The sequence below is a fragment of the Tachyglossus aculeatus genome, chromosome 2 (genome assembly GCF_015852505.1).
Source record: "Tachyglossus aculeatus isolate mTacAcu1 chromosome 2, mTacAcu1.pri, whole genome shotgun sequence".
In the NCBI taxonomy this organism is placed as follows: Eukaryota; Metazoa; Chordata; class Mammalia; order Monotremata; family Tachyglossidae; genus Tachyglossus; species Tachyglossus aculeatus.
Genome location: NC_052067.1, coordinates 54740341 through 54763183, shown reverse-complemented (window position 1 = coordinate 54763183; position 22843 = coordinate 54740341). Strand labels below are relative to the sequence as shown.

At 47.6% G+C, this 22843-nt stretch overlaps 2 protein-coding genes across 3 annotated transcripts in view; both read right to left on the bottom strand.

Annotated features, from left to right (window-relative positions):
• The window catches only part of PNLDC1 (PARN like, ribonuclease domain containing 1), a 41560-nt gene extending 32969 nt beyond the window's left edge, over window positions 1-8591 (bottom strand). The window contains exons 1-2 of the mRNA XM_038767742.1: window positions 8510-8591; window positions 2030-2087 (exon numbers count right to left, since the gene is read on the bottom strand). Of these exons, the coding sequence (XP_038623670.1) occupies window positions 2030-2087; window positions 8510-8519 (68 nt within the window). The 5' untranslated portion in view covers window positions 8520-8591. The remainder of the gene's footprint in view (window positions 1-2029; window positions 2088-8509) is intronic.
• MRPL18 (mitochondrial ribosomal protein L18) lies at window positions 2070-22056 on the bottom strand. Of its 2 annotated transcripts, XM_038767753.1 has the most exons (5): window positions 21868-21967; window positions 18647-18833; window positions 13934-14165; window positions 10902-10982; window positions 2070-2087 (listed from the first exon to the last, which is right to left on the bottom strand). In XM_038767753.1, the coding sequence occupies exons 1-4, from the start codon at window positions 21914-21916 to the stop codon at window positions 10911-10913; spliced, it is 540 nt and encodes a 179-aa protein (XP_038623681.1). In that variant the 5' UTR covers window positions 21917-21967; the 3' UTR covers window positions 2070-2087; window positions 10902-10910. The 2 variants fall into 2 exon arrangements, with proteins under 2 accessions (XP_038623681.1, XP_038623690.1); XM_038767762.1 differs by lacking the exon at window positions 2070-2087 and having other exon boundaries at window positions 10890-10982; window positions 21868-22056.
• Window positions 22057-22843: the final 787 nt, after the last annotated feature.

Sequence of the window (22843 nt, the reverse complement as noted above, 5' to 3'; positions counted from 1 at the left end):
TCCATCCAACGTATTTATTGAGCGCTTACTGTGTGCAGAGCACTGTACTAAGCGCTTGGGAAGTACAAGTTGCCCCCTCGACAATAGGCTTACAAACCCAACGCTATTCCAGATGGCGGATTCCCTTCAATCAGCCGGTCAACGGCATTTACCCGTTTATTTATTTATTTAACTTGTACCTATCTATTCTATTTATTTTATTTGGTTAGTATGTTTGGTTTTGTTCTCTGTCTCCCCCTTCTAGACCGTGAGCCCGCTGTTGGGTAGGGACTGTCTCTAGATGTTGCCAGCTTGTACTTCCCAAGCGCTTAGTACAGTGCTCTGCACGCAGTAAGCGCTCAATAAATACGATTGATTGATTGATTATCCGGTGCTTACTGGGCGCAGAGCGCTGTACTGAGCACTTTAGGACTAGTCTTCTAGACTGAGAGCTCACTGTTGGGTAGGAACTGTCTCTAGATGTTGCCAGCTTGTACTTCCCAAGCGCTTAGTACAGTGCTCTGCACGCAGTAAGCGCTCAATAAATACGATTGATTGATTGCTGATTGATTATCTGGTGCTTACTGGGCGCAGAGCGCTGTACTGAGCACTTTAGGACTAGACTAGGACTAGTCTTCTAGACTGTGAGCCCACTGTTGGGTAGGGACCATCTCTATATGTTGCCAACTTGTAATTCCCAAGCGCTTAGTACAGTGCTCTGCACAGAGTAAGCGCTCAATAAATACAATTGATTGATTGCTACATACAGACGAGTACTGTACCAACCTAACCTCCCCAGCGCTTAGAACAGTGCTTTGCACATAGTAAGCGCTTAATAAATGCCATTATTATTATAGAAGATAACAGGGTCGGACACGGTCCCTGTCCCATGTAAGGCTCGTAATCTTAACTGCTGCTTTACAAAGGAGGTAATAATAATAATAATGATGGCATTTGTTAAGAGCTTACTATGTGAAAAGCACTGTTCTAAGCGCTGGGGAGGACACAAGGTGATCAGGTTGTCCCACGGGGGGCTCACAGTCTTCATCCCCATTTTACAGTTGAGGTCACTGAGGTACAGAGAAGCTAATAATAATAATGAGAGCATTTATTAAGCGCTTATTATGTGCAAAGCACTGTTCTAAGCGCTGGGGAGGATACAAGGTGATCAGGTTGTCCCAAGGGGGGGCTCACAGTCTTCATCCCCATTTTCCAGATGAGGGAACAGGCACAAAGAAGCTAATAATAATGATGACGGCATTTGTTAGCGTGGCTCAGTGGAAAGAGCACGGGCTTTGGAGTCAGAGGTCACGGGTTCGAATCCCGACTCCGCCACATGACCTTGGGCAAGTCATTTAACTTCCCTAAGCCTCAGTTACCTCATCTGTAAAATGGGGATGAAGACCGTGAGCCCCCCGTGGGACAACCTGATCACCTGGTATCCTCCCCAGTGTTTAGAACAGTGCTTTGCACATAGTAAGTGCTTAACAAATGCCATCATTATTGTTATTATTATTACTTTGTGCAAAGCACTGTCCTAAGCGCTAGGGAGGATACAAGATGATCAGGTTGTCCTGCGTGGGGCTCACAGTCTTCACCCCCATTTTACGGATTAGGGGACTGAGGCACAGAGAAGTGAAGTGAGTTGCCCGAAGTCACACAGCTGACAAGCGGCAGGGCCGGGATTCGAACCCATGACCTCTGACTCCCAAGCCCGGGCTCTTTCCGCCGAGTCACGCTGCTTCTCTGCTAAGTGACTCGCCCAAGGTCAGAGGTTCAGAGAAGTGAAGCTCACTGCGGGCAGGGAATGCGTCTGCTTATTATAATATTGGGCTTTCCCAAGCGCTCAGTACAGTGCTCTGCACACAGTGAGCGCTCAATAAATACGACTGAACGAATGAACGGACGAAGTCACTCGCCCGAGGCCGCGCAGGAGCCAAGTGGAGGAGCCGGGTTTAGAACCCAGGTCCTCAGATTCCCAGGCCTCTTCCATTAGGGCCCGCGCTTGGGCGAGCACTTATTGGACGCCACCGGACGCTTCCCATTTTACCTGGGCCGCTGGCCTGGGGAGGAACTGGATCGTAAACCGGTGAACTCGATGTCCAGGCCTGCGGCGGGAAAAAACAGGAAAAACCATCACAGGGTCATCGCGGCCCCCGCCCGCTTCCGAATACTCAGCCCCATGGCAAATATTCCGTCATTCAATCGTATTTATTGAGCGCTTACTGGGTGCAGAGCACTGTACTAAGCGCTTGGGAGGTACAAGTTGGCAACATAGAGAGACGGTCCCTACCCGACGGCGGGCTCACGATCCCTAAAATGACGTAAAACACGGAACGGATCCCGGAAGCCCAAAAGCGCTCAGGTTCAGTACCAATTTGGGAAATGGGAAGCAGCTTGTACTTCCTAAGCGCTTAGCACAGTGCTCTGCACACAGTAAGCGCTCAATAAATACGATTGAATGAATGAATGAATGAATGAATTGTACTTATTGAGCACCTTCTGTGTGCAGAGCACTAAGAGATTGGGAGAATCCAACAGCCTTAACGGATGATTTTCCCTGCCCCTCACAAGCTTACAGTGCGCAGCACTGTACTAAGCGCTTGGGAGAGTCCAATACAACAGAATGGGCAGGCACAGTAAGCGCTCAATAAATACAATTGAATGAATGAATGAATTGTACTTATTGAGCACCTTCTGTGTGCAGAGCGCTAAGAGATTGGGAGAATCCAACGGCCTTAACGGATGATTTTCCCTGCCCCTCACAAGCTTACAGAGCACAGCACTGTACTAAGCGCTTGGGAGAGTCCAATACAACAGAATGGGCAGGCACAGTAAGCGCTCAATAAATACAATTGAATGAATGAATTGTACTTATTGAGCACCTTCTGTGTGCAGAGCGCAAAGAGATTGGGAGAATCCAACAGCCTTAACGGATGATTTTCCCTGCCCCTCACAAGCTTACAGTGCGCAGCACTGTACTAAGCGCTTGGGAGAGTCCAATACAACAGAATGGGCAGGCACAATAAGCGCTCAATAAATACAATTGAATGAATGAATGAATTGTACTTATTGAGCACCTTCAGTGTGCAGAGCGCAAAGAGATTGGGAGAATCCAACGGCTTTAACGTATGATTTTCCCTGCCCCTCACAAGCTTACAGAGCACAGCACTGTACTAAGCGCTTGGGAGAGTCCAATACACCAGAATGGGCAGGCACAGTAAGCGCTCAATAAATACAATTGAATGAATGAATGAATTGTACTTATTGAGCACCTTCTGTGTGCAGAGCGCTAAGAGATTGGGAGAATCCAACGGCCTTAACGGATGATTTTCCCTGCCCCTCACAAGCTTACAGAGCACAGCACTGTACTAAGCGCTTGGGAGAGTCCAATACAACAGAATGGGCAGGCACGGTAAGCGCTCAATAAATACAATTGAATGAATGAATGAATTGTACTTATTGAGCACCTTCTGTGTGCAGAGCGCTAAGAGATTGGGAGAATCCAACGGTTTTAACGGATGATTTCCCCTGCCCCTCACAAGCTTACAGTGCACAGCACTGTACTAAGCGCTTGGGAGAGTCCAATACAACAGAATGGGCAGGCACAGTAAGCGCTCAATAAATACAATTGAATGAATGAATGAATTGTACTTATTGAGCACCTTCTGTGTGCAGAGCACTAAGAGATTGGGAGAATCCAACGGCTTTAACGGATGATTTTCCCTGCCCCTCACAAGCTTACAGTGCGCAGCACTGTACTAAGCGCTTGGGAGAGTCCAATACAACAGAATGGGCAGGCACGGTAAGCGCTCAATAAATACAATTGAATGAATGAATGAATTGTACTTATTGAGCACCTTCTGTGTGCAGAGCGCTAAGAGATTGGGAGAATCCAACGGCCTTAACGGATGATTTTCCCTGCCCCTCACAAGCTTACAGAGCACAGCACTGTACTAAGCGCTTGGGAGAGTCCAATACAACAGAATGGGCAGGCACGGTAAGCGCTCAATAAATACAATTGAATGAATGAATGAATTGTACTTATTGAGCACCTTCTGTGTGCAGAGCGCTAAGAGATTGGGAGAATCCAACGGCCTTAACGGATGATTTTCCCTGCCCCTCACAAGCTTACAGAGCACAGCACTGTACTAAGCGCTTGGGAGAGTCCAATACAACAGAATGGGCAGGCACAGTAAGCGCTCAATAAATACAATTGAATGAATGAATTGTACTTATTGAGCACCTTCTGTGTGCAGAGCGCTAAGAGATTGGGAGAATCCAACAGCCTTAACGGATGATTTTCCCTGCCCCTCACAAGCTTACAGTGCGCAGCACTGTACTAAGCGCTTGGGAGAGTCCAATACAACAGAATGGGCAGGCACAGTAAGCGCTCAATAAATACAATTGAATGAATGAATGAATTGTACTTATTGAGCACCTTCTGTGTGCAGAGCGCTAAGAGATTGGGAGAATCCAACGGCCTTAATGGATGATTTTCCCTGCCCCTCACAAGCTTACAGAGCACAGCACTGTACTAAGCGCTTGGGAGAGTCCAATACAACAGAATGGGCAGGCGACGTTCCCTGTCCGTATCGACCTTAGGGTGCACGGAGCTCTGGAGAAGCAGCTTGGCTCAGCGGAAAGAGCCCGGGCTTTGGAGTCAGAGGTCCCGGGTTCAAATCCCGGCTCCGCCAACTGTCAGCTGTGTGACTTTGGGCGAGTCGCTTCACTTCTCTGGGCCTCAGTGACCTCACCTGGAAAATGGGGATGAAGACTGTGAGCCCCCCGTGGGACAACCTGATCCCCTTGTAACCTCCCCGGCGCTTAGAAAGGTGCTTTGCACATAGCAAGCGCTTAATACAGTGCTATGTGCCCAGCACTGCACTAGGCACTGGGGTAGATAGGCCCGGAGCACAAAGTAATAAAAAAATAATAAAAATAATAATGGCATTTAAGCGCTTACTATGTGCAAAGCAATCAATCAATCAATCGTATTTATTGAGCGCTTACTGTGTGCAGAGCACTGTACTAAGCGCTTGGGAAGTACAAGTTGGCAACATATAGAGACAGTCCCTACCCAACGGTGGGCTCACAGTCTAAAAGGGGGAGAAGCACTGTTCTAAGCGCTGGGGGGGATACAAGGTGATCAGGTTGTCCCCCGTGGGGCCCACGGTCTTAACCCCCATTTTACAGATGAGGTCACCGAGGCCCAGAGAAGTGAAGCGACTTGCCCACAGTCACACAGCTGAGTGACGGAGCCGGGATTAGAACCCATAACCTCTGGCTCCCGAGCCCGGGCTCTTTCCACTGAGCCACGCCGCAAGTGGGACCCACTTTCGTTCAATCGTATTTATCGAGCGCTCACTGTGTGCAGAGCACTGTACTGAGCGCTTGGGAAGTCCAAGTTGGCAACATAGAGAGACGGTCCCGACCCAACAGCGGGCTCTAAGCGGGGGGGAGGGCGGTTATCGAGGAGCCCCCATTTCGCAGATGAGGGGACCGAGGCCCGGAGAAGAAGGGAAGTGACTCGGTCAGGGTGACGGAGGGGGGATTTGAACCCAGGCCTTGTTGGGGCAGGCCCGGCCTTTTCCCATTAGGCCTGGCACCGTTGGTGCCGAGGGGGCCCGGGGATGGGGTGGCTGCCCGGGGAGGGGCAGGGGGACCCCGGGGCCCGGCTTACTGAGGAAGCGGGCCCTGGGCAGGACCTGCTGCAGGAGGGGCAGACACTGCTCGAAACGCTCTGCGCCCACGTCCATGGCACAAAATGGACAAAGGAGGGACAAGGGCTGGGAGCACGGTGCAATCAGCAGGGAGCGCGGAGCAGGGAGCACAAGGAGCAAGGGGCAGGAGGAGCGGAATTGGGAGCAAGGAGTGGGAGCACAGAGCAGGAAGCACGGAGCTGGGAGCAGGGAGCAAGGGGCAGGAGGAGAGGAATTGGGAGCAAGGAGGTGGGAGCACAGAGCAGGAAGCACAGAGCTGGGAGCACAGAGCAAGGGGCAGGAGGAGTGGAATTGGGAGCAAGGAGGTGGGAGCACAGAGCAGGGAGCACGAAGCAAGGGGCAGGAGGAGCGGAATTTGGACTAAGGAGGTGGGAGCACAGAGCAGGGAGCAGGGAGCAAGGGGCAGGAAGAGCGGAATTTGGAGCAAGGAGGTGGGAGCACAGAGCAAGGGGCAGGAGGAGCGGAATTGGGAGCAAGAAGGTGGGAGCACAGAGCAGGGAGCAGGGAGCAAGGGGCAGGAAGAGCGGAATTTGGAGCAAGGAGGTGGGAGCACAGAGCAAGGGGCAGGAGGAGCGGAATTGGGAGCAAGAAGGTGGGAGCACGGAGCAGGGAGCACAGAGCTGGGAGCAAGGGGCAGGAGGAGCGGAATTGGGAGCAAGGAGGTGGGAGCACAGAGCAAGGGGCAAGAAGAGCAGAATTTGGAACAAGTTGGTGGGAGCACAATGTTCAGAGCACGGTGCAATTAGAAGGGAGCATGGAGAGCAGAGCAGGGAGCACAAAGCAAGGGGCAGGAGGAGCGGAATTTGGAGCAAGGAGGTGGGAGCACAGAGCAAAGGGCAGGAAGAGCGGAATTTGGAGCAGGGTGTTCAGAGCACGGTGCAATTAGCAGGGAGCACGGAGCAAGGGGGAGGAAGAGCAGAGAGCACGGGGCAGGGAGCGTGGGGTTTGGAGCAAGGAGGTGGGAGCACAGAGCGGGGAGTTCAGAGCACGCAGGCAATTAGCAGGGAGCACAGAGAGCCGTGCAGGGAGTGCGGACCACGGAGCACGGAGCAAGGGGCAGGAAGAGCAGGGAGCGGGGAATTTGGAGCAAGGAGGTGGGAGCACAGAACAGGGAGCGGGGTGTTTGGAGCACAATGCAATGAGCAGGGAGCCCAGAGAGCAGAGCAGAGAGCAAACTGTTCAGAGCACCATGCAACGAGCAGGGAGCCCAGGGCTGGGAGCACGGAGCAAGGGGCGGGAAGAGCAGAGAGCAGGGAGCGGGGAGTCTGGAGCAAGGAGGTGGGAGCACCGAGCAGGGAGTTCAGAGCCCGATGCACTGAGCAGGGAGCCCGGTGGTGGTGCGGAGCAGGGAGCCGCCAAGCCCGGCCCCGCCCCCTCGCCCAGCTGGCTCCCATCCAGCCATCCCCAGCGCTCCTCCTCCTCTCTGCCCTCCTCCTCCCTCATCCGTCCTCCTCTTCCTCCTCCTTCCCCTCCTTGCCCTCTTCCTTCTCCTTCCCTCCTCCTCCTCCCTGTCCCCTTCTTCCTCCTCCTTCCCCTCCCTGTCCTCCTCTTCTCCTCCTTCCCCTTCCTGCCCTCTTCCTTCTCCACCTCCTTCCCTCTTCCTCCTCCCTGTCCTCCTCTTCCACCTCTTTCCCCTCCCTGACCTCCTCTTCCTCCTCCTTCCCCTCCCTGACCTCCTCTTCCTTCTTCTCCTTCCCTCCTCCTCCCTGTCCTCCCCCTCTTCCTCCTCCTTATCCTCCTGTTCCTCCTCCTTCCCCTCCCTGCCTTCCTCTTCCTTCTCTCCTCCTTCCTCCTCCCCATCCTCCCCCCTCTGTCCTCCTCTTCCTCCTCCTCCCCCTCCCTGCCCTCTTCCTTCTCCGCCTCCTTCCCTCCTCCTCCTTCCTGTCCTCCTCCTCTTCCTCCTCCTTCCTTTCCCTGCCCTCCTCTTCCTTCTCCTTCCCTCCTCCTCCTTCCCCTCCCTGCCTCTTCCTTCTCTTTCCCACCTCCTCTCCATCCTCCCCCACCTCGCCATCCTCCCCCTTCGTCCTCCTCCTCCCTGTCCTCCTCCTTCCCCTCCCTGCCCTCTTCCTTCTCCTTCCAGCTTCCTCTCCATCCTCCCCCTCTGTCCTCCTCCTCCCTGTCCCCCTCTTCCTCCTCCTTCCCCTCCCTGCCCTCTTCCTTCTCCACCTCCTTCCCTCCTCCTCCTCTCCATCCTCCTCCTCCTCCTTCCCCTCCCTGTCCTCCTCTTCCTTCTTCTCTCCCTCCTCTTCCTCCTCCCTGCCCTCCTCCTCCCTCCTTGCTACCCAATAACTAATGATCACAATGATGCTATCTGTTATTAATAGTAATAATAACAACACTGCACTGTTCTAAGTGCTGTGGGAGAAACCAGCTCATCAGGCTGTCCCACCTGGGGCTCACAGTCTTAAACACCACCCCTGCCCCTTACAGGTGAGCAGTAAAGCCCACCCCAGGTGCTTAGCACAGTGCCTCACACCTAGCGAGTGCTTATAACATAGTCCTAGACCGTGAGCCCGCTGTTGGGTAGGGGCTGTCTCTAGATGTTGCCAACCTGTACTTCCCAAGCGCTCAGTACAGTGCCTCACACCTAGCGAGTGCTTATAACATAGTCCTAGGCCGTGAGCCCACTGTTGGGTAGGGACCGTCTCTAGTTGTTGCCAACCTGTACTTCCCAAGCGCTTAGTACACTGCTGTGCACATGGTAAGCGCTCAATAAGTACCACTGAATGAGTAAACCGACTTTGCATTCCCTGCCCACCACCAGCTGACGGCTAATGGAGACGGACATCAATATAAATCAATCGCACATGTGTACATAAATCCTGTCAGAGAAGCGGCGAGGATCAGTGGAAAGAGTCCGGGCTTTGGAGTCGGAGGTCATGGGTTCAAATCCCAAGTCCACCACCTGTCAGCTGTGTGACTTTGGGAGAGTCACTTCAGTTCTCTGGGCCTCAGTGACCTCATCTGGAAAATGGGGATGAAGACTGTGAGCCCCATGAGGGACCACCTGATTACCCTGTATCCCCCCAGTGTTTAGAAGAGTGTTTGGCACATAGTAAGCACTTAACAAATGCCATTATTATTATCAGTGCTTAAAACAGTACTTTGCACATAGTAAGCGCTTGGCAAATGCCATTATTATTATTATCAGTGCTTTGCACATAGTAAGCGCTTGGCAAATGCCATTATTACTATCAGTGCTTAGAACAGTGCTTTGCACATAGTCAGCGCTTAGCAAATGCCATTATTATTATTATCAGTGCTTAAAACAGTGCTTTGCACATAGTAAGCGCTTAGCAAATGCCATCATTATTATTACTAGTGCTTTGCACATAGTAAGCGCTTAGCAAATGCCATTATTATTATCAGTGCTTAGAACAGTGCTTTGCACATAGTAAGCGCTTAGCAAATGCCATTATTATCAGTGCTTAGGACAGTGCTTTGCACATAGTAAGCGCTTAGCAAATGCCATTATCATTATCAGCGCTTAGAACAGTGCTTTGCACATAGTGCTTAACAAATGACATTATTATTATCAGCGCTTAGAACAGTGCTTTGCACATAGTAAGCGCTTGGCAAATGCCATTATTATTATTATCAGTGCTTAGAACAGTGCTTTACACATAGTAAGCGCTTAATGAATGACATTATTATTAGTATCAGTGCTTAGAACAGTGCTTTGCACATAGTAAGCGCTTAGCAAATGCCGTTATTATTATCAGTGCTTTGCACATAGTAAGCGCTTAGCAAATGCCATTATTGTCACCCCCACTACAGACCCCCTTCCCACGTTATCCCCTGAAACCAGTGCGGCTCCGATTCACCCCACCTGTTCATTCATACTTACTGAGCGCTTCTAGATGGACAGCCCGCTGTTGGGTGGGGACCGTCTCTCTATGTTGCCGACTTGGACTTCCCAAGCGCTTAGTACAGTGCTCTGCACGCAGTAAGTGCTCAATGAATATGACTGAATGAATGACGATAAATGCCATTATTACTATTACAACTACACTTACTATTCCTACTATGTGTTTTATTTGTACATATTTATTCTATTTATTTTATTTTGTTAATATGTTTTGTTTTGTTGTCTGTCTCCCTCTTCTAGACTGTGAGCCCGCCGTTGGGTAGGGACCACCTCTATATGTTGCCAACTTGGACTTCCCAAGCGCCTAGTACAGTGCTCTGCACGCAGTAAGCACTCAATCAATACAATTGACTGATTGATAAATGCCATTATTACTATTACTACTACACTTATTATTCCTACTATTTGTGTTTTATTGGTGCATATTTATTCATTTTATTTTGTTAATATGTTTTGTTTTGTTGTCTGTCTGCCCCTTGTAGACTGTGAGCCCGCTGTTGGGTAGGGACTGCCTCTATGTGTTGCCGGCCTGTACTTACCAAGCGCTTAGTACAGTGCTCTGCACACAGTAAGCGCTCAATAAATACCATTGAATGAATGAGAAGAGGGTTCCGCGGCTACATTCATGTTGAGTAGGGACCATCTCTCCATGTTGCCAACTTGTACTTCCCAAGCGCTTAGTACAGTGCTCTGCACACAGTAAGTACTCAATCAATACAATTGAATGAATGATGATAAATGCCATTATTACTATTAGTACTACACTTATGATTCCTACTATTTGTGTTTTATTGGTACATATTTATTCTATTTATTTTATTTTGTTAATGTTTTGTTGTCTGTCTCCCCCTTCTAGACTGTGAGCCCACTGTTGGATAGGGACCGCCTCTAGATGTTGCCGACTTGTACTTCCCAAGCGCTTAGTACAGTGCTCTGCCCACAGTAAGCGCTCAATAAATACAATTGAATGAATAATGATAAATGCCATTATTACTATTACTACTACACTTATTATTCCTACTATTTGTGTTTTATTGGTACATATTTATTCTATTTATTTTATTTTGTTAATATGTTTTGTTGTCTGTCTCCCCCTTCTAGACTGTGAGCCCGCTGTTGGGTACGGATCGCCTCTACATGTTGCCGACTTGTACTTCCCAAGCGCTTAGTACAGTACTCTGCACACAGTAAGCGCTCAATAAATATGATTAAATGAATGAATTATAAGCCTTAGGGTCCCGCTGCCCTATATGAGTGGTTATTAACTGAAGAGCACCCACCGATGTCTCGGCACAAAACAAACCAACGAACAAAAAGCCCGGGGAACGTACAATTTCAATTTATTCGTAGATTCTCTCAGGCTCCTTCAGCTCTACTCCGCCTTCCGTCATAGCTTTTAAAAGTCGTTGAATCTGGTCAAAAGATCGGGGGAGAGAAAGCAAGTGATTAACTTGGACTTCTCAAGTGCTTAGTACAGCGCTCTGCATGCAGTAAGCGCTCAATAAATACGATTGAATGAATGAATAACGATAAATGCCATTATTACTATTGCTACTACACTTCTCCCAGCTTCTCTGAGGCTCCTTCAACTCTACTCCACCTTCCGCCATAGCTTTTAAAAGTCGTTGCATCTGGTCAAAAAATTGGGGGAGAGAAAGCAAGTGATTAACTTGGACTTCCCAAGCGCCTAGTACAGCGCTCTGCATGCGGTAAGTGCTCAATAAATATGACTGACTGAATGAATAATGATAAATGCCATTATTACTATTGCTACTACACTTCTCCCAGCTTCTCTGAGGCTCCTTCAACTCTACTCCACCTTCCGTCATAGCTTTTAAAAGTCGTTGCATCTGGTTAAAAGATTGGGGTCGGCGGAGAGAAAGCAAGTGATTAACTTGGACTTCCCAAGCGCCTAGTACAGCGCTCTGCACGCAGTAAGCGCTCAATACGATTGAATGAATTAAATCAGCCCTGCAGACGCGGACGGACACTCCGCGGACGGAAAAAAAACCCCCCCAAGCGACCCCCAAAACTTTTCTGCCCTATAATCCACCTATTCATTCATCCATTCATTCAAACGTATTTATTGAGCGCTTACTGTGTGCAGAGCACTGTACTAAGCGCTTGGGAAGTCCAAGCTGGCGACATATAGAGACGGTCCCTACCCGACAGTGGGCTCACAGTGCTATCGCACTCTCGGCTAGCCAGCCGGCCCGAAGTTGGGAATATGCCGCTATTGCCTCTGCGGCCGACGTCGTCTTGGATTTGTCATCTTGGATTTGTCGCGGCCTGACTTTCCCAGGGGTGGAGATGTATATATGTATATATACATATATACATATATATGTGTATATATACACACACACACACACATATATATAAACACATATATGTATATATACATGTATGCATCTATACACATCTATATACATATACACATCTATATACATATATACGTGTGTGCATATATATACATATATATGTATATAGATGTGTATATGTATGTATAGATGTATATATACATGTATACGTGTCTATATATACATATATGTATATATAGACACACATATATGTATATATGTGTGTGTAGATGTGTATATACATATATACGTGTCTATATATACATATATACATCTCCACCCCTGGGAAAGTATGTATATGTATATATATATATATATATATATATACATGTATATATGCATATATATATACACGTATATATGTGTGTGTATATATATATATATATATATATATATATATATATATACAGGTGCTGTGGGGAGGGGAAGGAGGGGGAGAAGGGGAAGAGGAAGGAGAGGGCTCAGTGTGGGAAGGCCTCCTGGAGGAGGTGAGCTCTCAGTAGGGCTTGGAAGGGCGGAAGAGAGCGAGCTTGGTGGATGTGCGCTTGGGAATAATAATAATAATAATAACAATGGCATTTATTAAGCACTTACTATGCAGTACAAGTTGGCAACATATCGAGACAGTCCCTACCCAACAGCGGGCTCACAGTCCCGCCGCCGACCCCTGGTCTTTGGTGAGTGCTTACTCTGTGCAGAGCACTCGGCCTAGCGGATGGGCTCCCTCCCCTCAAGCTGCTTCCAATCCCGGCTCCGCCAATTGTCAGCTGTGTGACTTTGGGCAAGTCGCTTCACTTCTCTGGGCCTCCGTGACCGCATCTGTAAAACGGGGATGAAGACTGGGAGCTCCCCCCGCCATGGGACAACCTGATCACCTTGTGACCTCCCCAGTGCTTAGGGCAGTGCTTTGGAGAAGCAGTGCGGCTCAATGGAAAGAGCCCGGGCTTTGGAGTCAGAGGTCATGGGTTCAAATCCCGGCTCTGCCAACTGTCGGCTGTGTGACTTTGGGCAAGTCACTTCACTTCTCTGTGCCTCAGTGACCTCATCTGTAAAATGGGGATTGAGACTGTGAGCCCCCCGTGGGACAACCTGATCACCTTGTAACTTCCCCAGCGCTTAGAACAGTGCTTTGCACATAGTAAGCGCTTAATAAATGCCATCATTATTATTATTATTGCACATAGTAAGCGCTTAATAAATGCCATCATTATTATTATTAACTGACGGGAAGATGAGTGAGGAGGCAGAAAAGGCCAACCGACCGGCAGACGGTCCAGCTCGCCCAAGCATCCCTATGAGGACCTCCCCCTCCCCATCCCCTCCAGCCTTACCTCCTTCCCCTCCCCACAGCACCTGTATATAAGTTTGTACTTATATACAGATTTATACTTATATACAGATGTAGATTTATTACTCTATTTACTTATTTATTTGTACATATTCTATTTATTTGATTTTGTTACTATGTTCCGTCTTCTTGTCTGTCTCCCCCTTCTAGACCGTGAGCCCGCTGTTGGGTAGGGACCGTCTCTATATTCATTCACTCAATTGTATTTATTGAGCGCTTACTGTGTGCAGAGCACTGTACTAAGCGCTTGGGAAGTCCAAGTTAGCAACATCTAGAGACGGCCCCTACCCAACAGCGGGTTCACAGTCTAGAAGGGGGAGACAGACAACAAAACCAAACATGAGGACAGTCGTCAGAACAAACAGAATTAAAGCTAAAGACACATCATTAAAATCAACAGAAGAGTAAATATGGACAAGTAGAGTAATAAATCTGTACAAACATATGTTGCCAACTTGTACTTCCCAAGCCCTTGGTACAGGGCTCTGCACGCAGTAAGCGCTCAATAAACGCGACTGATTGATTGATTGATTGATGATGCCGACTTGTCCTTCCCAAGTGCTTAGTACGGTGCTGAAGGCGCTCGATAAATACGACTGGATGAATGAATGAATGACTGAATGAATGAAAGGACCGTCCCTCCCTCCGGACGCACCGACGGGGAGGAGTATTCCCAAGGGGTGGCCTGGAAGCCCACGAAGTTGATCCCCGCCTCCAGGCAGCGGCCGGCCAGCACCCGGCCGACGTTCTCGCAGGCCACTACGTTCCTGGTCCTGTACAGGTGCTTCTTGATGGCCCACTCCCGGGTGGAGGCCGACACCACTGTGTACCCGTTGCAGTGCTCCACCGACGCCGTGACGTGATGCTGGCTCCGCGCCACGCTCAGCCTGCGGCGGGGCGGGAAGAGAACGGACCCGAGGTGAGACACCGGCTATTTGCGCTTAGTACAGTGCCCTGCGCACAGTTGGCGCTCAATAAATACGATTGAATGAATGAATGAATGAATTCGTGCCATCTGGGGGGAAATCCCAACGGGGGAGTCGACGGGATTCGTTTAACGCGTGTGACCGATTTGGCCGCTCCGCGGGCAGGAAGGCCGGACTCCGATTAGACACCTTCCCCTGACGTCTAATTTCAACTGTGAGCCCGCTATTGGGTAGGGACCGGCTCTCTATGTTCATTCATTCATTCATTCAATGGTATTTATTGAGCGCTGGCTGTGTGCAGAACACTATACTAAGCGCTTGGGAAGTACAAGTTGGCAACATAGAGAGATGGTCCCGGCCCGACAGCGGGCTCACAGTCTAGACGGGGGAATATGTACAAATAAAATAAATAAATTGAATGATAATCTAAGATTCAAAATTCTCTAAATACATTCTCTACGATTTAAAATTCTCTAAATAAATTCTCTACGATTCAAAATTCTCTATATAAATTCTCTACGATTCAAAATTCTCTACATAAATTCTCTACGATTCCAAATTCTCTAAATAAATTCTCTACGATTCAAAATTCTCTAATTAGACACCTTCCCCTGCCGTCTAATTTCAGCTGTGAGCCCGCTATTGGGTAGGGACCGGCTCTCTATGTTCATTCATTCATTCATTCAATGGTATTTATTGAGCGCTGGCTGTGTGCAGAGCACTGTACTAAGCGCTTGGGAGGTACAAGTTGGCAACATAGAGAGACGGTCCCGGCCCAACAGCGGGCTCAAAGTCTAGAAGGGGGAATATGTGCAAATAAAATAGAGTGATAATCTAAGATTCAAAATTCCCTTAATAAATTCTCTAAGATTCAAAATTCTCTTAATACATTCTCTACGATTCCAAATTCTCTAAATACATTCTCTGCAATTCAAAATTCTCTACAATTCCAAATTCTCTAAATACATTCTCTGCGATTCTAAATTCTCTAAATACATTCTCTACGATTCCAAATTCTCTAAATAATTTCTCTACGATTCCAAATTCTCTAATTAAACACCCTCCCCTGACGTCTAATTTCAACTGTGAGCCCGCTATTGGGTAGGGACTGGCTCTCTATGTTCATTCATTCATTCAATTGTATTTATTGAGCGCTGACTGTGTGCAGAGCACTGTACTAAGCGCTTGGGAAGTACAAGTTGGCAACATAGAAAGATGGTCCCGACCCGACAGCGGGCTCACAGTCTAGAAATAATCTAAGATTCAAAATTCTCTTAAATTCTCTACGATTCAAAATTCTCTAAATAAATTCTCTACGACTCAAAATTCTCTAAATAAATTCTCTACAATTCAAAATTCTCTACGATTCAAAATTCTCTTAATAAATTCTCTGATTCAAAATTCTCAAAATAAATTATCTATGATTCCAAATTCTCTTAAATTCTCTACGATTCCAAATTCTCTACATAAATTCTCTACGATTCCAAATTCTCTAAATAAATTCTCTATGATTCAAAATTCTCTAATTAGACACCTTCCCCTGCCGTCTAATTTCAGCTGTGAGCCCGCTATTGGGTAGGGACCGGCTCTATGTTCATTCATTCATTCATTCAATGGTATTTATTGAGCGCTGACTGTGTGCAGAGCACTGTACTAAGCGCTTGGGAAGTACAAGTCGGCAACATAGAGAGACGGTCCCGACCTGACAGCGGGCTCACAGTCTAGACGGGGGAATATGTACAAATAAAATAAATAAATTGAGTGATAATCTAAGATTCAAAATTCTCTAAATACATTCTCTACGATTTAAAATTCTCTAAATAAATTCTCTACGATTCAAAATTCTCTATATAAATTCTCTACGATTCAAAATTCTCTACATAAACTCTCTACGATTCAAAATTCTCTAAATACATTCTCTACAATTCCAAATTCTCTACATAAATTCTCTACGATTCCAAATTCTCTAAATAAATTCTCTACGATTCAAAATTCTCTAATTAGACACCTTCCCCTGCCGTCTAATTTCAACTGTGAGCCCGCTATTGGGTAGGGACCGGCTCTATATTCATTCATTCATTCAATCATATTTACTGAGCGCTGACTGTGTGCAGATCACTGTACTAAGCGCTTGGGAAGTACAAGTCGGCAAAGTAGAGAGACGGTCCCGACCCAACAGCGGGTTCACAGTCTAGAAGGGGGAATATGTACAAATAAAATAGAGTGATAATCTAAGATTCAAAATTCCCTTAATAAATTCTCTAAGATTCAAAATTCTCTAAATACATTCTCTACAATTCAAAATTCTCTAAATACATTCTCTATGATTCAAAATTCTCTACGATTCCAAATTCTCTAAATACATTCTCTGCGATTCCAAATTCTCTAAATACATTCTCTACGATTCCAAATTCTCTAAATAAATTCTCTACGATTCCAAATTCTCTAATTAGACACCTTCCCCTGCCATCTAATTTCAACTGTGAGCCCGCTATTGGGTAGGGACCGGCTCTATGTTCATTCATTCATTCATTCAATCATATTTATTGAGCGCTGTGTGCAGAGCACTCTACTAAGCGCTTGGGAAGTACAAGTCGGCAACATAGAGAGACGGTCCCAGCCCAACAGCGGGCTCACAGTCTAGAAGGGGGAATATGTACAAATAAAATAAGTAAATTAATAGAATGATAATCTAAGATTCAAAATTCTCTAAATAAATACTCTATGATCCAAAATTCTCTACATAAATTCTCTACGATTCAAAATTCTCTACATAAATTCTCTACAATTCAAAATTATCTAATTAGACACCTTCCCCTTTCATCTAATTTCAACTGTGAGCCCGCTACTGGGTAGGGACCCGCTCTATATTCATTTATTCATTCAATCGTATTTATTGAGCGCTGTGTGCAGAGCACTGTACTAAGCGCTTGGGAAGTAAAAGTTGGCAACATAGAGAGACGGTCCCGACCCAACAGCGGGCTCACAGTCTAGAAGGGGAAATATGTACAAATAAAATAAATAAATAGAGTAATAATCTAAGATTCAAAATTCTCTTAATAAATTCTCTAAGATTCAAAATTCTCTTAATACACTCTACGATTCAAAATTCTCTTAATACATTCTCTAAGATTCAAAATTCTTTTAAAACATTCTCTACGATTCAAAATTCTCAATACATTCTCTACGATTCAAAATTCTCTAAATACATTCTCTACGATTTAAAATTCTCTAAATAAATTCTCTACGATTCAAAATTCTCTAATCAGACACCTTCCCCTGATGTCTAATTTCAACTGTGAGCCCGCTATTGGGGAGGGACCGGCTCTATATTCATTCATTCATTCATTCAATCGTATTTATTGAGCACTTACTGTGTGCAAAGCACTGTACTAAGCGCCTGGGAAGTACAAGTTGGCAACATATAGAGACGGTCCCTAACCAACAACGGGCTCACAGTCTAGAAAGGGGAGACTTTTACCAACCTGTACTTTCCAAGCGCTTAGTCCAGTGCTCTGCACACAGTAAGCGCTCAATAAATACGATTGAATGAATGAATGAAAGGACTGGGTTCTAATGCCGGTTCCACCACTTAATAATAATAATAATGCTTACTATGTGCAAAGCACTGTTCTAAGCGCCGGGGAGGTTACAAGGTGATCAGGTTGTCCCATGCGGGGCTCACAGTCTTCATCCCCATTTTCCAGATGAGGTCACTGAGGCCCAGAGAAGTGAAATGACTTGCCCAAAGTCACCCAGCTGACAACTGGCGGAGCCGGGATTTGAACCCATGACCTCTGACTCCAAAGCCCGGGCTCTTTCCGCTGAGCCACGCAGCACCACTTGTCCGCCGTGCGACCTGGGGCGAGTCCCGTCGCTTGCGGGGGGTGCCTCGGTTCCCTCATCTGCCAAACCGGGATTCGGATCGCGAGCCCCAGGCGGGACGGGGAGGGTGTCCAACCTATTCCGTCCCGACCCCGGCGCTTAGTACAGTTCCTATCACGTAGTAAGCCCATCACAGATACCATATTAAAAAAAACCCCGTCGATTCCTCTTTGGTACTTGAAGGGGAGAACTTTCTTTTGGTTTTCAATCAGGCTGCGGAGGACGGTGTCAAAAATGTGTACTTCCCAAGCGCTTAGTATCAATCGTATTTATTGAGCACTTCCCAAGCGCTTGGTATCAATCGTACTCAGTCGTATTTATTGAGCACTTACTGTGTGCAGAGCACTGTACTAAGCGCTTGGGAAGTACAAGTTGGCAACCTATAGAGAGACGGTCCCTACCCGACGGCGGGCTCACGGTCTAGAAGGGGGAGACTGTTACCAACCTGTACTTCCGAAGCGCTTAGTACAGTGCTCTGCGCACAGATAGATACGACTGGATGAATGAATGAGTGAAAACGGGCACGTGCCCAAGCGGAGGAAGGGCAGACCACCCACCGATGCCAGAACTGGCGCTTGGGCCAGACGGTAGCCCAGCCCCGCTCTTTCCTGGCCACCGCCAAGCGCTCCAAGTTGCGGGGATTGCGGTTGGTGAATTCCGGGGCGATCCTCTCATTTTCCTGGGTCTCCCCGTCGGGCTCCGCGGCCGGTTGGGAGGGGGCCGAGGCGGCCGTGAAGCGGAGGCCTGGGGAGAGATGGGATCGATAGTAAGCACTTAAAAAACGCCATCATCATCATCATCATCATCATCATCAATCGTATTTATTGAGCGCTTACTGTGTGCACAGCACTGTACTGAGCGCTTGGGAAGTACAAATTGGCCACATATAGAGACAGTCCCTACCCAACAGTGGGCTCACAGTCTAAAAGGCGGGGACAGAGAACAAAACCAAGCATACTAACAAAATAAAATCAATAGAATAGATATGTACAAGTAAAATAAATAGAGTAATAAATCTGTACAAACATATATACATATATACAGGTGCTGTGGGAAAGGGAAGGAGGTAAGATGGGGGGATGGAGGGGGGACGAGGGGGAGAGGATCATCATCATCATCATCATCATTATTATTATTATTAATAAAACGGGGATAAAGACTGCGAGCCACCCCGTGGGACAACCTGATCGCCTTGTTTCCTCCCCAGCGCTCAGAACAGTGCTTGGCACATAGTAAGCACCTAAATGCCATCATTATTGTTATTATTAAAATGGGGATGAAGATTGTGAGCCCCCCGTGGGACAACCTGATCTCCTTGTTTCCTCCCCAGCGCTTAGAGCAGTACTCGGCACATAGTAAGCGCTTCACAAACGCTCAGAACAGTGCTTGGCACATAGTAAACGCTTAACAAACGCCATCATTATTGTTATTATTATTAAAATGGGGATGAAGACTGTGAGCCCCCCGTGGGACAACCTGATCGCCTTGTATCCTCCCCAGCGCTCAAAACAGTGCTTGGCACATAGTAAGCGCTTAACAAACGCCATCATTATTGTTATTATTAAATAGGGATGAAGACTGTGAGCCCCACATGGCACAACCTGATCGCCTTGTATCCTCCCGAGTGCTTACAACAGTGCTTGGCACATAGTAAGTGCTTAACAAATGCCATCATCATTATTATCATTAACTTCTCTGGGCCTCAGTTCCCTCATCTGTAAAATGGGGGTGAAGACTGTATCCTCCCCAGCACTTAGAACAGTGCTTGGCACATAGTGAGCGCTTAACAAATGCCATCATTATTATTATTAGCTTCTCTGGGCCTCAGTTCCCTCATCTGTAAAATGGGGATGAAGACTGTGAGCCCCACGTGAGACAACCTAATCACCTTGTTTCCTCCCCAGTGCTCAGAACAGTGCTTGGCACATAGTAAGCACTTAACAAATGCCATCATTATTATCATTAACTTCTCTGGGCCTCAGTTCCCTCATCTGTAAAATGGGGATGAAGACTGTATCCTCCCCAGTGCTTAGAACAGTGCTTTGCACATAGTAAGTGCTTAACAAATGCCATCATCATTATTATCATTAACTTCTCTGTGCCTCAGTTCCCTCACCTGTAAAATGGGAGTGAAGACTGTATCCTCCCCAGTGCTTGGAACAGTGCTTGGCACATAGTGAGTGCTTAACAAATGCCATCATTATTATTATTAGCTTCTCTGTGCCTCAGTTTCCTCATCTACAAAATGGGGGTGAAGACTGTGAGCCCCAGGTGGGACAACCTGATCACCCTGTAACCTCCCCAGCACTTAAAACGGTGCTTTGCACATAGTAAGCGCTTAACAAATGCCATCATCATTATTATTATTAGCTTCTCTGGGCCTCAGGTCCCTCATCTGCAAAATGGGGGTGAAGACTGTATCCTCCCTAGCACTTAAAACAGTGCTTTGCACATAGGAAGCGCTTAACAAATGCCATCATTATTATTATTAGCTTCTCTGGGCCTCAGTTCCCTCACCTGGAAAATGGGGAAGAAGACTGTGAGCCCCCCGGGGGACAACCTGATCACCTTGTAACTTCCCCTGAGCTTAGAACAGTGCTTTGCTCAGAGTAAGCGCTTAACAAATGCCATCATTATTATTATTAGCTTTTCTGTGCCTCAGGTCTCTCATCTGTAAAATGGGGATAAAGACTGTGAGGCCCACGTGAGACAACCTGATCACCTGGTAAATTCCCCAGCGCTTAGAACAGTGCTTTGCACAAAGTAGGAACTTAACAAATGCCATCATCATTATTATTATTAGCTTCTCTGGGCCTCAGTTCCCTCATCTGTAAAATGGGGGTGAAGACTGTGAGGCCCACGTAGGACAACCTGATCACCTTGTAACCTCCCCAGCGCTTAGAACAGTGCTTTACACATAGTAAGCGCTTAACAAATGCCATCATTATTATTATTACCTTCTCTGGGCCTCAGTTTCCTCATCTGTAAAATGGGGATGAAGACTCTATCCTCCCCAGCGTTTGGAACAGTGCTTTGCACATAGTGAGTGCTTAACAAATGCCATCATTATTATTATTAGCTTCTCTGGGCCTCAGTTCCCTCATCTGTAAAATGGGGGTGACGACTGTATCCTTCTCAGCGCTTAGAACTGTGCTTTGCACATAGTAAGTGCTTAACAAATGCCATCATCATTATTATCATTAACTTCTCTGGGCCTCAGTTCCCTCATCTGTAAAATAGGGGTGAAGACTGTATCCTCCCCAGCGCTTAAAACAGTGCTTTGCACATAGTGATCGCTCAACAAATGCCATCATTATTATTATTAGCTTCTCTGGGCCTCAGTTCCCTCATCTGTAAAATGGGGGTGAAGATTGTATCCTCCCCAGCGCTTAAAACAGTGCTTTGCACATAGTAAGCGCTTAACAAATGCCATCATCATTATTATCATTAACTTCTCTGGGCCTCAGTTCCTTCATCTGCAAACTGGGGGTGAAGACTGTATCTTCCACAGCGCTTAAAACAGTGCTTTGCACATAGTGAGCGCTTAACAAATACCATCATTATTACTATTAGCTTCTCTGGGCCTCAGTTCCCTCACCTGTAAAATGGGGGTGAAGAACTGTGAGGCCCACGTGGGACAACCTGATCACCTTGTATCCTCTCCAGCGCTTACTACAGTGATTGGCATATAGTAAGCGCTTAACAAAACACCATTATTATTATTATTCACTCATTCCTTCATTCCAAGCAAATAGGGGGAGTGAGGGGAGCGTGTTACCGGGTCTGGTGGGCTCCAGCCTCCTGCACAGCGCCGCCAACAAGGCCATGGCGCCTGGGCCCAGCTCGGGTCTCTGTCTCCTCAGGGTAGTAATGGCTGCCTGAGGGCGGCCATCTTGATTGAGGGCAAGCGGGCTCCTTCCCGCCTCCTCCCTCAGCCCGCCGCACGCGGCCTCAGCCAATCAGAAGCGAGGGCTACATCCGGGGCCCTCCCCGGCCGACCAATCAGAGCGCGGGCGGGCGGGCCGCCCACCTCCTTGGCCGCCCACCCTGTGTGGTGGGCGAACCCGGGCCGCCATGTTGTGGAGCAAATGGCCGCCCCCCCCCCCAATTCACGTGCCCATTCACTCATTCAGGCGTATTTATTGAGCGCCTACTGTGTGCAGAGCGCTGTACTAAGCGCTTGGGAAGTACAACAGATAGAGCCAATCCCTACCCAACAACGGGCTCACAGTCTGGAAGCATTGTGGCTCTGGAAAAAGCCCAGGCTTGGGAGTCAGAGGTCATGGGTTCAAATCCTGCCCCGCCACTTGTCAGCTGTGTGACTTTGGGCAAATTGCTTCACTTCTCTGGGCCTCAGTTACCTCATCTGTAAAATGGGGATTAAGACTGAGCCCCCTCGTGGGACAACCTGATCACCTTGTATCCCCCCCAGCGCTTAGAACAGTGCTTTGCACACACTAAGCGCTTAAAAAATACTACCGTTATTTGGAGTCAGAGGGCATGGGTTCAAATCCCAACTCCGCCACTTGTCAGCTGTGTGACTTTGGGCAAGTCACTTCACTTCTCTGGGCCTCAGTTCCCTCATCTGTAAAATGGGGATGAAGACTGTGAGCCCCTCGTGGGACAACCTGATCACCTTGTAACCTCCCCAGCGCTTAGAACAGTGCTTTGCACATAGTAAGCGCTTAATAAATGCCATCATCATCATCATCACGTGGGACAACCTGAACACCCTGTATCCCCCCCAAGCGCTT